Genomic DNA, 14,213 nt, shown 5'->3' on the forward strand with positions numbered 1-14,213 from the left:
AACCAAGCATCTTGAGTTAGGTAACACACAGTGTCAGACGCATAGACATGCACACAACCACAGACAGGTTGCATGCCACAGACGGTCACATTTTTGGACATATCCGCTTAAATAAGCAGAAGCTGAAGATGGCTGCAGTACAGGCCTGGCAGAGCTTCACCAGAGAAGATACTCAGCACCTGGTGATTTTTATGGGTCACAGGCATTTAAAGTATATGCAACAAAGAACTAAACATGACTACATTCTGTTGTAGAACATTAATATGTTCTAAACGTAATGGTGCCCTGCAATTAGGAGGCCTATTTATAAACAAGTGCTGTAATTTCTTCAAGGTGAAACCAAAGTGTAAACTAAAACTGAGATGTAATAAATATGTATAATAAATGCTTATAAACTTGAACTGGGTGTGAATTGTTTCATTAAAAATCTAAAATTGAGGAGTACAGAGCCAAATCAAAAATATAAAAAACTAAACATTATGGAGCTCACTGTAAGTATATACATGTGATTGTATGTGCACAATAGTGGCTAATCTGGCTAAGAACATTCCCAACCCGGTAGTTTGATCAGCTAGACCATGGTACAGTAGTTTCACCCACATTTCTTTGGGCTTGGTGAAGCCTCACACTTCCTTGACTTTCCCAGCAGGAACCCCACTCTTTCAGCAGCGCCAGATTCAGCTGCCCACTGCTCTTGAAGAAGTTCACCCCCTTACCCCCAACCCCTTCAACATGCCTGTGAACCCCTGCTTTCAAACAAAGCACTTTCTTTCTCCCTGCATTGGACCGGTTTGTGGCATTTCCTGCATTTCTGTCAATTATACAATTAAACAAACAATAGTTACATCATGACAATATACAATATTGAATTGACAATATTCAATATTCAGTGTTCACCATACATTAAATATACAAACTATAATGACAGTTTAATAGTTTGAAAGATGATAGTTGTGTCTGCTACACACCCTTCTCCAAGACCAGCAATGTGCAACATCACTGAAACCCTAGTGCAAGTTAGCTATGCTAACCAATAGCCAGAATACAAATTCAGATTACTTTCAGATTACATCAATAAAAAGTCATAAGAGAAGCATAAAAATATATCCTAAAACAATAGAAATATCACTACCTGAATGACTACTAAAGGTGAGAGTCTAAGGGGGCAAGGATTGAAGGGGAACCAAGATCCATCCTGAAGAAACCTGTCTTCAGTGTACATTGGAAGATGGTCAACAATTCTCTTGTCTTGACCACCAGGCTGTTCCAACACTGGGAGGCTAGTACAGCCATCTTGATTGGGAGAAGCCACCATTCAGGAAATCACCTTGAAGTTATGGAACAGAAAGATGGGTCTAGTCTCTGAAGATTAACTGTTAGCATAGTGCTGCTATTCTATATATAACTACAGTTTTTAAACTTTATGTGAGCTGTCACATTTAGCCAGTGAAGTGGGATGAGGAGTGGAGTGACATGATCACAGCCGTGTTCTATATTTGCTGCAAAGTTCAGTTGCACATGTAGGGAGACCGATAAGAAGGGAATTGCAATAGTCCAGGTATCTATCAGCATCTGTCAGCACTTAATATGTGTTGATATCTGTAAGGAGAGATAACTTGGAAAGAGGAGGTATGAGAATGAGTGGGTAAAATTAGTTGGGGGTTGAAAGACTTGGTGATGTCAATGACCCAAGCAATAGGAGAGAAGAACATCAGAAGACAAGGTTGCAGGAGAAGTGTGAATCACATTGGTTGTGAAAGGGAGGAAGAGAGAAGACAGAATTTTATAAGATAGTGTTCAGAGACCTGCACAGAACTGGGAGTGGCCATCAGGTTGGATCTCAGGAAGACCAGATTCAGCTAATTGCCTGTCCTGTGCGTGGGATGTGACTGTGCCAAAGTGAAGTGAACAGCGTGGAGCAGGGGGAGGAATCTGGTTGACTCAGCATCCATGGAACCAGGTGGCCTGTAAACAACAATGTATATACTTTGTTGGTTTGTGATGCCAATAGCGTGAAATGAGGAAAGCTCATAAAGAGAGAAGGAGAGAGCAGGGAAATATCAAGGCATTGAATTGAACAAGCCAGTTATGCAACCCTACCCTTATGAACAAATCACATGTTCTGAAACCATGTGTCCAAAAACCACATGTGAAAACTCAACGTGAAGAGTACACATGTGAACTATAAAAATAATACCACTTAGTATAAGATGAGGAAAAAGTAATGTATGCTTAGAATGTTATTTTAACATGTGAAAATGTCCAGTTCACATGTGACATTTTGAAATGTAAATATTTTAATTCACATTTGAAAATGTAAAATTTCATGTCATTTCTTCAAAAGGGTAGCTGCTTTGCTTTGCTCTAGGTTCAGCTGCTGAGCAATGAAAGAGCAAAGACCAGGGATTAAAGTGCAGTAGTTCCCTAGAGGGGGAAAGTATATTGAAAGAAGTATAATAGTGTAAGTCTTCCATTAACATAACTTGATAACGTGGTAAAGAAATGTGCTGCATTAGTGTTTGATGATGGTCGGAGCTGTAAATATGTATTTCAACTGCAATCCATTCTCATCAGCTTCAGGCTATGGTGTTATTTTATTTTTAATGTGTGCACATACTGTACACTCCAAGTGAGAGAACAGCAAATTTTGGCAAGAGCAGAGTTTATTTGAAAGAGTATGTACAGCTTTGTGCGAGAGCAGGATAAGTTTGAGGATGCACATTTATTTTCATGTGAGAGCTTGAAGAAATAGTGCACATTTAATTGCTCTGCTCTCGACAGCAGTAAAATAACACTATATCAGGTTCTGCTGGCTCCACTTCATGGCTTGCTGCTTCTTTTATAACAGAAATGAGCATGACCTGCTGCAAATGCTGTGCCTATCTCTCATATATGATTGCTAATCAAAATGCCTGGTGTTAACTCTCTCTCCAACTTTTTCTTCAACCTATGTTTTCACTCTCCCTTTTCTCTTTTTGCCCATCCACCCTCACTCGCTCAACCTGTCTCTCTCTCCCCCCCCCCTCTCTTTCTCAGGCTGGTATAATCGGCTGTATATAAACTTCATTCTCAGGAGACACATCTTCTTCTTCATGCTGCAGACTTATTTTCCCACAATGCTGATGGTCATGCTCTCATGGGTGTCCTTCTGGATTGACAGAAGAGCGGTCCCTGCCCGAGTCTCTCTAGGTACACTCAAATTCCACCCAAATCCCCTCAAGTCCTTGTCAGGAAATACACTAAGCTGACAGATGCCCAATAATTGGCCAACAACAGGGGGGTCTCGTTTGCATTGGTCGGAACTGATCTGTCCCAACTCATCGACAAAGTGGTCACACTGCCCCGGTTCTTGCCTCCTCATTTTAATCTATTTGCATTCTTTGCCGCAGCGAATGCAAATCGTCTCTTTTTTTTTTTAAAGATATTTTTTAGGCCTTTTTCAGCTTTTATTGGACAGTATAGTATAGAGAGACAGGAAGAATGGGAGCGAGAGAGAGGGAAAGACATGCGACAAGTGTCAGACGGTCGGATTCGAACCGCCGACGTCGCGGCTCGCAATGAGCAGTGCTCTACAGGCTGCGCCACCGAGACACCCTGCAAATCGTCATTTAGTGTATAGCTTTTTAATCTCCCTCTCAGGAAATAAGATACAGTATAGCCTACATCTTAAGTTCAGTGTTAGGTCTGTTGATGTGGTTCATACAGCAGCACAACACAAAAAGGTCTGCAGCCTGTTGCACCAGTATAACAAATAAGTTTGATTGCAAGTTAGGGTGTAAAGTCCACAATTGTCCACACATTGTAACTAGTTAGTTTAAAACTGAAGTTGTGCATTTGATCGGTTGCAGAATTCATACTTACGCTACATTTTATCCGAGTTGACCATAAGCCAAAACATTGTCACATACAGTGACATCTCTTTATTCAAACCAATCAGGCATGAGTAATTGCTTCCTGTAACTGTCGGTTATTTTCTGTAGCCCATCTCTGCTTGCCAAAAATGAAAGCATGAGTGCACGTCAATCTCATCAGACAAAATAAAGGGGTCAACTATCGCTGATAATGCGCTGCTAGCTTATACTGCACAGAATTTCTCCTCTTAACAAGTTTCCCAATCTCTCAAAATGATGCGCTACGTCAACGGTTATTTTAGGAATGATTACACCTAGTAGGGAGTAGATGTAAATTTGAAGTTGTACCTTAACTCTACGTCGGAACTAAATCAGTTGGTGCAACTGGTTTAAATTAAGTTATGGCATAGCTAACCTACATTTGAACTTACGTTATACTGGTGCAACAGGCTGCAGGTCTCTTATCCTCATTTAGTGGCAGTACTGAGAAATCTAGAAGTCTCAGTACTTTCACTTTTTGAGACAGACTAACGTTGCAAAGACAGGTTCCATTGCAGCTGGGGAGATAATATTCTTTTGGGTCAAGAAATAAATAAATAGTAATAATACCGTTTTACAAGAGGTTTGGATTTTAACAACCAACAAAATCCTTGTCCATCAGGTCGTAAGTGCGTAATTGTAATTATGTATTTCATTTGAAAGATTACATCTCCCAGGTATATCTAATAGCCTATACTTTAGAGGAATGTTTGGCATTTGCTACTTGCAACATTCATATTGAACGTACCCGCCACATAGAAACCATCCATCAGTAATGTCACCTGTGACAAAGTGGTGACACAAATCACAGGTACTCCAAATGTAGCTATGCGCGCTCCCAGATTAACCACAGTAGATAGCTTAGCTTACTGTAACTGCCATCACATACAACTTGTTGGCGATGTTTACAGAGTGGAAGCATACCCATTTCTACACAAATGTGTGTTTGTTCTCGGTCAGTGCCTTGATGATGGGAATTTGTAAACTATCAATTGCACCAAGGACTTTTGGGACTTTTTTCGTAGAACTTTCACTTGACGCTTGTGTTGGGGCTCGGGAAACTGAATTAAATCAGTATTTACAATATGTCTTTGCTTTATCTGGATAGAAGGTTCCATTCCTTTGAATGACAAGCCCAAGAAAGCTGACGGTGATATGGAGCTGTCAGTGCTGAACTACATCCCAGAGAGTAGAAGCTATTTAAAGGGCACTTTATTGTTTACTTTCCAGAAGTAAATGATTTTAATAGTGTTTCTTTGGATGTTAATTTGGGTATCACTTATACTTTTTTCATTATGAGTATCTGTTTTCCACCCACTCTAACATGAGAATTCTAACAGCCTTTTCATTAGTTCAGCCTATCCGCAGGGGTCCTCCTGGAACCCTGTGATGTCAGAATAGCCTCTGCCCTCTAGTAGAGTTCATATAGAGCTCATAACTGACTTGATACATGAAGTTCTTCATATAATGCCTTGAAACCAATTGCATTGCATTATGCAATAACTCTTCATCTCACACCAATGATTGGCACCCACCTCGCAACACCCTAGCAACCATCAAGGAACACCTTAGCAACCATCTAGGACCTCCTCAGCAACCACCAAGCAACAACTTATCAAACACCTAGCAACAAACTACATGCACAACGAAGATAAGGACCAGGGCCTATTGGATCATCAAAATTATTTATTTATTTATTTATTTATTTATTTAAATTGTAGTACCACAACATGCAAATGTATGAACAATTTATGAACTGCTTACCTAGCCAAACAATAGCCAAATAAAACATCCTAATACACAAGTAAATATCACAGGTAAAGACAACAATTAAGCCTTACAGGGAGGTAGGGAGGGACAGGGATAGGTGCAGCTTGAAGAGGTACGTCTTCAGTCTGCACTTGAAGATGGCAAAAGATTCTACTGTTCTGACCTCCACGGGGAGTTCGTTCCACCACCGTGGAGCCAGAACAGAAAGTAGTCGTGAACGGGAGGTGGACATTTGGAGAGGCGGAGGCGCCAAGCGGCCTGTGGTGGCCGAACTAAGAGGTCTGGCAGGGGTGTAGGGTCTGATGATTTGTTGGAGGTAAGCTGGAGCTGACCCCTTAACTGCTTGGAAGGCTAGCACCAATGTTTTGAATTTGATGCGAGCCAGCAAGTGGAGAGAAGTAAGCAGGGGGGTCTGATGGTGAATGCTGGGAGGCCAGCCAAGAGGGAGTTGCAGTAGTCCAGGTGGGACAAAACCATCGCTTGGACCAGGAACTGGGTCGAGTAGGGGGTGAGAAAGGGGTGGATTCTCTGTATGCTGTATAGGAAGAACCTGCATGATCGGGTCACCGCTGCAATGTTGTCCATCACCACGCCAAGGTTCCTTGCACAGGGTGATGGCGTCAGTGAGGTATCCCCTAGGGAAATGGAGAGATCCAGATGGGGAGAGGTAATAGCAGGAATTAATATAATTTCAGTCTTGCCTGGTGTTACGAAACGGAAACCCAACAATGTAACAAAGACAAATGGGTGTAAAAGTTCGTAACATTTAACACACAACCACAGTAATATGTAAAGGCGTGACTGAAACGCAACACGGGATTTATCGGTTAAATAATCATTTAATATTTACAAGTTAATGATCGTCTTAATCCTAAGCTTAAACCTATAACTCTAAACTATAAACTATTTACAGAGCCTCACCAGGCAGTCCATACAGCGGTCCAAGGTCGTCCGATGGTCGGTTCTTGTAAGTCCAAAAGAAGAACCGAAAACGCTGGGCTTGTGAGACTAAATAAAGTATTCTATAGTCTTGATAATTAATAGCTAAAAGTGGTAAACCTAAATAACCAAAAGGGAGAGCGAGAAGAGAATATGGCTCAAAGTAGATGAGTCTCAAGAAGATTATTCAAATGATGATTCGTATGGTGATTCAAATGGCGATTCTGATGAGATGACGACGTCCAGCTGTTATATAGTCGTGCATCTTTTAATCCCACGTCGCGTCGCGATCCCTCGTCTCCGGGCGACGTAAAGGCATCCTGGTCTCCGCAGCATCTGCATGGCCAGGTGGTTCCTCCGCGACGGTCGTCATGGGCATGAGCTTTAGTTGGTGGTTGTCCATCCAGCTCTGGATGTCGCTCAGGCAAGCAGAGATACAGGCTGAAACCTATCGTCCGCATAGCAGTGGTAGGAAAGACCATGTGCAGTGATAACAGGGCCAAAGGAACGAGTGTAAAGAGAGAAAAGAAGCGGGCCAAGGACTGAGCCCTGGGGAACTCCTGTGGCAAGGGGCCAAGGTGTCGATACCGTACCAGCCCATGAAACCTGGAAGGAGCGACCACAGAGGTAGGACCTGATCCAGTTCAGGGCTGTGCCACAGATCCCTGTTGCTGACAGGGAGGACAGGAGGATGGAGTGATCCACAGCTTCAAAAGCAACAGAGAGATCCAGAAGAATGAGGACAGAGGAGAGGGAGGCTGCTTGTGCGGCATGGACTGATTCACTGACGGAGAGAAATGCGGTCTCTGTCAAGTCGCTAGGTCTGATGGGGGTCTAGCAGGTTGTTTTTAGAGAAGAAATAAGAAAGTTGATTAGAAGCAGCTCATTTGACTGTTTTAGATAGAAAAGGAAGAAGAGATACCGGGCGGTAGCTCTGGATGATCCAGGGTAGGCTTTTTTAGCAGCGGGGTGATGTGGGCCCTCTTAGAAGATGATGGAAAACAGCCAGGAGACAGGGAGCAGTAAACAAAGGGAGGTGACACAGTCTATTACTTGACTACAAAACTTAGTTCAAAAACTGCACAAACAAGCAATACTTAGCTAATCCTGGAGAAGACGCTACAAACACATGCTAATGCAAGTGAAGTCAACTGCACCAGTAAATAAGCCCTGGACAGGGCTCAAACTATTCGCTCCCCCTGCAACACCCTAGCAGCCACCTAGCAGCACCTTAGCAACCACCCAGCAACACTTTAGCAACACCTTTTCAGAAATGCATATCTTTAGCTGTAAAATGTCTATGCTCATCTGCAAAAATCTAAAGTGAGTATCATCCCAATTCTAGCACGGGAAACAGAAGAATAACAGGAGCTTTAAGTGCCAGCATCAGGCAATAATAAGTCACAGTCCTTCAAAGAGCAAAACGTAGATGTATTGGATGAAAATATGTTTCGCAATTGAGTTTGAGGTCAAAAGATGTAATGACAGATCCGAATTTCAGCTATTATTTCCTGGTATTTTTTGTCTAGATTTGTTAAACAAAAGAACATATCACCTTTTGTATCAGACCACCCAATTTTTAGGTGAGCAAAAGTATTGGAACATGTGACTGACAAGTATTTCTTGTTGCCCAGATGTGTCCTGTTAGATTGATTGGTTAAACAATAAATAGTTCTGAATGTCGACTCTTGGTTTTAGCCTTTGGTTTTGCTTGTGAAGACTGCATTTGTGTTAGAAAAGATAAATAAACATGAAGACCAGATAGCTGTCTTTGGGAGAAAAGCAAGCCATTTTGAATCTTATAAAAGAGGGGAAATCAATCACAGCCATTGGGGATGGCTTGTACAACAACTTGGAATGTCCTTAACAAGAAAGGAACAGCTGGAGTACTGAGCAACAGACATCAAACAGGTTGACCAAGGAAAACAACAGCAGTTGATGACAGAAACATTGTGAGAGCTGTGAAAAACCCCAAAACATCAGACAGTAATATCACAAAAAATCTCCACAGGGCATTATACAGACTTATAGAGCAGCAATATAGAAGCTATACCGCAAAATGCAAACCACAGTAGTGGTTCAGTAGTAGGAATTGGAAGGCAAGATTACAATTTACAAAGAAGTACAGAGATTAGCCACAAACGTTTATGGACTGATGGGACCAAAAATTAACCTCTACCAAAGTGATGGAAAGGCCAGTGTGGAGAAAGAAGGGACCTGCTCATGATCCAAACCATACAAGCTCATCTGTGAAGCATGGTGGAGGAAGTGTCATGGCTTGGGCTTGCATGGCTGCTTCTGGAGTGGGCTCACTAATCTTTATTGATGATGTAACTCATGATGGTAGCAGCAGGATGAATTCAGAAGTGTACGAAAACATTCTGTCTGCGGGTTTTTATGTGCTCTGGTTGTCATTAAAGTAGAACGAGGCCCCATTGTTAGTCAGTGACTCAACTGCAAGCCATGCGACTCCTGGAACATACAATTATACATTGCCAGAGCCATATGGAGCCAAAATGGCAGAACGGCAAATGTGTGATGTCACAACAGCAAAGAACTTAACGGCTCTGCTGCCTCCTGACGTCCAGGGGTATGAATGTCAGGCAGTGTTTTCCCTGTCATTTAGCTTGTGTGTAATACAAAGGCACACTTTGCTATTTCGATAGGCTACAACCAAACTAGACCTGGTGCGTATCATTGTTTTCTTGTCACTTGTAACGTTATATCCAGCTTTGCAAGTGAATATCAACCCCTATCAAAAACAGCTTGAGCTAGGTTTTTAAACAGCTGGTTGACCAGTCAGACCAGCTCCATAGGCTAATCCCAGACTAACAGTGTACTGTAACAGTTTTAGTTATTGGCTAGTGTCAGTTGCATTGCACATACGCTAATTCAGAAGCTTCATATGTCAGTTATCACGAGTGTTTGCATAGTTACAATTATTTCCCACTTTAATATCTGTAACAAATGTATTGGTAATAAATATGCCATTTGGAAATGATTGGTTGAATAAATTCATCCATGCATGTTTACGTAGGCTACTGAAATAACTGTAGCTGCCGTGCTTGTTAACAGTTATGCTGGTTATAAATACATAAACCCACTTCCCTGTTTTAAATTGCTAAATTTGTTTGTCAGATATGACCCACAAAAACAAGCGGACCTTTCACAATCTGGGTAGGATGATATGTGTGATAATAATGATACTAAATATTTTTGCATGGCCTAATTGGGGGAATTCAAAGAAATACTTTGTTGTATTAAAAGGTGCTGATTTGAGAAGCTACAGCAACTGCGACTGACCCTGTGGAAATAATTCCTGCCATGCACACACACATACTGACCCTGTGGAAATAACTGAATGTGTTTCTAAGCCGATCAGCTTTAAGCATCTAGCATTTGTTGTAGTTAGTATCATAATATTTACATGGTCCTAGGTAGCAAGTTTGATAGAAAGTAAAGTGCACTAGCTTAGGGACATAGCTAACTAGTTAGTTTAAAATAAACTCTAAAAAATCCACTTGCAATGGCACAAGCCAAACGGTAGCTGAAAGTTTAACAAAATCAGCTATCGCATTGCTGCCGGACAATTACCAATTACCGTTACTTCGACTATTTCATTTTTGACTTGTACGGAAAAGGAGGAAAAGAATGTGGTTCTAGAGGTTCAAGGCTTGTTGGCTACTTCATTGAAGCTCTTGCTGCAGTGATGTTCACGTGTTCAAGGGCCATTATTTATTTGATAGGTAACAGTCTTAAACTAGTTACGGTTCTCTTTTCTTTTCAAATACAAATTATATTAGTCATTTGGCAAGTGGAATTTTGAAATGGTTTACTTTCTGAAAACACAAGATATCATCGGTCAGGGCAACCACTATTTATATCGATATGATTACATTACCTTCTGTTAAAAAAGTCTGGAAATTCAACCCAAAAACTATGTTTAAAGTGAGATAATGTCATAATGGTTGGCAAAAGCTGAAAAAGACAGGAAATTCACAGAAGCACTGAAAACATTATCTTGACCTAAGCACTGACAAGGCTTCCAACACACAATGCATTAATACCTGCTATGGGTACTGTAACTATGGTGGTCTACTTCAAACAACATGTACCAATGGGCAGGCTGCGTAGGATTCAATATATTATATATATATATATTCAATATATTCTCTTTGAATCAACAACCAAATACATTATTTTCAGAGGAACGCAGAACTTAAATAGTTGATTAATTTCTAGAAATAAATTAGGTAAGTATTTTGTTGCTTTATGTACTTAAAATGTACCAATTATGTGTCTTGTGACTTTCTAGCAATTAATGCTCTGTAAAATAAACTAAAAGAGGTGATCACTGCCAAATTACATAAGTACATAGTGTATATCTGAACTATTGCACTAATCACTGTGCGATTCCTCTATTACTCCTATCTCCAATATCTTGCCTAATTTTTCCTGAATGACATAGGGAGAGGTCACTGAAAGGCGTGACCTGTATGATCCTGCAGAGACTGCACCTGTATTTCCCAGCAGACTGTGTAGGGTAGCAGGATAGTTTATGAGGTGCTGTGGACAAACAAAGGGAGTTGGGGAAAATACTTGGGTGATTAATCCGACCTTGCTGGATCCTGCACTTACAAGTGGTACATTCCTGTCGTGAAGTGTTACCTCAAAATGTCAACATTATGCTTCACAGGTAGGCCACAGTATGCTGGGCCAGAACTATGTTTACGTATGTGTGTATTACCTTTGGTATGTTTGTGTGTTTTCTGTGTGTGTGTGTGTATGTGCATGTGTGAGTCTGTGTGTGTATGTTTCTATGCAGGTATTACCACGGTGCTGACCATGTCCACCATTATCACGGGTGTGTCGGCCTCCATGCCCCAAGTGTCGTACGTCAAGGCGGTGGACATCTATCTGTGGGCCAGCTTCCTCTTCGTTTTCCTCTCTGTCATTGAGTATGCTGCCGTCAACTACTTCACCACCATTGAAGAGATGAAGAAACTCAAGAGGGGAAAGGTCATCATCAGTTTGGGGGGTCATGGGGTCAGAGGTCACTGGGCAAGAGATTGTGAGCAGGGGCTCATTCCAATTGCTTCTTTTCCTAGCCTCTTTTGCTTGCTCCTAGCTCCACCCACTGGAGGAGGATAGGAAAGGAAGCCAGGAAAAGATGTCAAGACAGGGGAATTGTGGAAATGTGAATTAGGCAAATGCTCCTTCATCCATCAGTTTGAAGCAGCATTTACATTACATTACTGGCATTTGGCAGATGCTCTTATCCAGAGCGACGTACAGTTGATTAGACTAAGCAGGAGACAATCCTCTCCTGGAGCAATGCAGGGTTAAGGGCCTTGCTCAAGGACCCAACGGCTGTGCGGATCTTATTGTGGCTAGACCGGGATTAGAACCACTGATCGTGCGTGTCCCAGTCATTTTACCTTAACCACTACGCTACAGGCTGCCCTGCATCAGTAAGAAAGGTGGATCTACAGGTTTATCATTTGTCATGCATTCCGGAAAATTTCTTTCCACAAAGGAAGCACTGTATTTTCTTAAGAAATCTATGTGAGCCTCCTACCTCATGGCCTCTAGCTTCTTGAAGGAACATTTAACGGATTGGAATTTCCATAAAGATAAAGGCAGACCTCGATTGATTTCCAGGTCAGCCAAGGAGAAAGGAGATGACAAATAATTGATTGTATTGAGCTCTAGAATTTAATGAAAATGTATTCATGTCTTTATTAACAAGAGTGCAACAAGAGTTCAACAAGTATCTGATTTAAGAAAACTAAGGGGGGCTAATGGGTGACTGGAGTTATGACACCATGTGGTCGTGTATGGATGAGCCCCACAAACTTGATTCTGATCCACGCAGGTGAAGTCTGTGGCTGGTAGCTCCATAGGGCAATGTGCAATTGATGATTGCATCGCGCAGGATATAAAGGGTTAGGAGTTTACTTGTTACTATTCTAGTGATTGCCGCTGGTCAATTGGACACTTGTGGACTGCATCTTAAAGCCATGTATAAAAGCTGTTCCGACTGTAGTCCGTAGTACCTGGGGTGTGAAATATAAGCAGACTGGTGACACCCTGTGTTTTTCGGAGGACTGCGGTTATCTACACTCTCCCAAATTGACAGTGTGGTTCATTCATGAATGCAGCTGTGGTTGTACATAATTGGACATTCCAAACTGGGGTGGGAATTTAACATGTTCCCACATGGAGTCCCATTCATTCTGTACTAGTAGTGAAAATGTATTCAATAGAATGAAGTTGTTCTTCCTATTAAAGATTATTTGGTATCAGTTATATGCTCTGTAATAGCACATATGCTATGTGTGTGTGTGTATCTGTGTGTGTGTGTGTTTGAGGGCAGTGTAAAGTTGACATACTGTCCTCTCTCCATAGCTCCCAGCCTCCTTCAATGCAACCCAGGCTATGGCCTTTGATGGCTGTTTCCACGACGAGGAGATCGACCTCCCATCCTTCACAGAAATCTCCAGTCCCAGTGTGGAGCATCAGGTGGACCCCTGCAATTCCTCAGAGCCCCCTCCTACCGAGGGTACAAGACTGAGGAGGAAACGTTCTGTCAGGAAGAACATCAACTTCATCATGAGCAACAGCTATATGATCGACTCCTACTCACGCATCCTCTTCCCTCTCGCTTACCTGCTGTTCAACATCATCTACTGGAGTATGTACTCTTAAACACACCTGCTAATCTAGTGTATGTACCGTTAATCACAATTCCTACTCTGGAGAATGTACTCTTAAAACACACCTGTGACTTTGGAGTATGTACTGTTAAACACACCTGTTACTCTGGTACCCTTGATCAAGTCTACTGTTCATACATTGGAATTTTTTTAATGCAATGCTATTGATCAGTATTTTTGCACAACCAATGTCATTTTTTAATCCTGTTTAAATGTATCTCCCAATTTTGGGAGAGTGCAGCTTGTCTTCACTGCGTAGCCACTGCGCTTGAGAACTGCTCCTCATGTGCTGCTGCTGCTAATGCAAATGAACATGTGCTGTAAGCTGTAGTGTACCCAGTTCCTGAGCACAGCACAACACTAACACAGCACTCTTATCCTACTTCAACACAATACTACACTTGTGAGCATGCAGTACTCCAAAAACAGCATAGTAGCGTACCCTAACACACAACTATACTCTAAAGCGAAACAATGTATTCTATCACAGAATCTGTGCTTTCCAACACTAACCTCAACACCACCATCTTGAACACAAATCCACAGCTTGATGCTGCAAACATTACAATCAACTTAACTTCTAACCACGACGCTGTAGTATATGGAGGAGGAAAATGGTGGAGCATTTGTGTGCCTGAATAGAGAAAAACAGTTTGTACAGCACATTGATCTCCAATGATATTCTCCTGGGCACTCTCCTCTGGCACTTGGGTAGTTACCCTGCTTTCAAGTAGTGTCGGATTTACAATTTATACGAGTTTCCCACCGGAAAGACCCACGTAATCACGGAATTGAATGTTCCTAAGCCCCGCTCACTCTAGCAACCTCAGTCAAAACATTCGATTGTTGCTGGAGATCAGATAGTATTTCTTCAAGTTGACAGCAAGCCTTACATTCT

At 41.8% G+C, this 14,213-nt stretch overlaps 1 protein-coding gene across 1 annotated transcript in view; it reads left to right on the forward strand.

The window, feature by feature from the left end:
• The window catches only part of LOC133127042 (gamma-aminobutyric acid receptor subunit rho-3), a 45,122-nt gene extending 31,815 nt beyond the window's left edge, over window positions 1-13,307 (forward strand). The window contains exons 7-9 of the mRNA XM_061239646.1: window positions 3,037-3,189; window positions 11,425-11,618; window positions 13,008-13,307. Of these exons, the coding sequence (XP_061095630.1) occupies window positions 3,037-3,189; window positions 11,425-11,618; window positions 13,008-13,307 (647 nt within the window). The remainder of the gene's footprint in view (window positions 1-3,036; window positions 3,190-11,424; window positions 11,619-13,007) is intronic.
• Window positions 13,308-14,213: the final 906 nt, after the last annotated feature.

Source organism: Conger conger, chromosome 4 (genome assembly GCF_963514075.1).
Source record: "Conger conger chromosome 4, fConCon1.1, whole genome shotgun sequence".
In the NCBI taxonomy this organism is placed as follows: domain Eukaryota; kingdom Metazoa; phylum Chordata; class Actinopteri; order Anguilliformes; family Congridae; genus Conger; species Conger conger.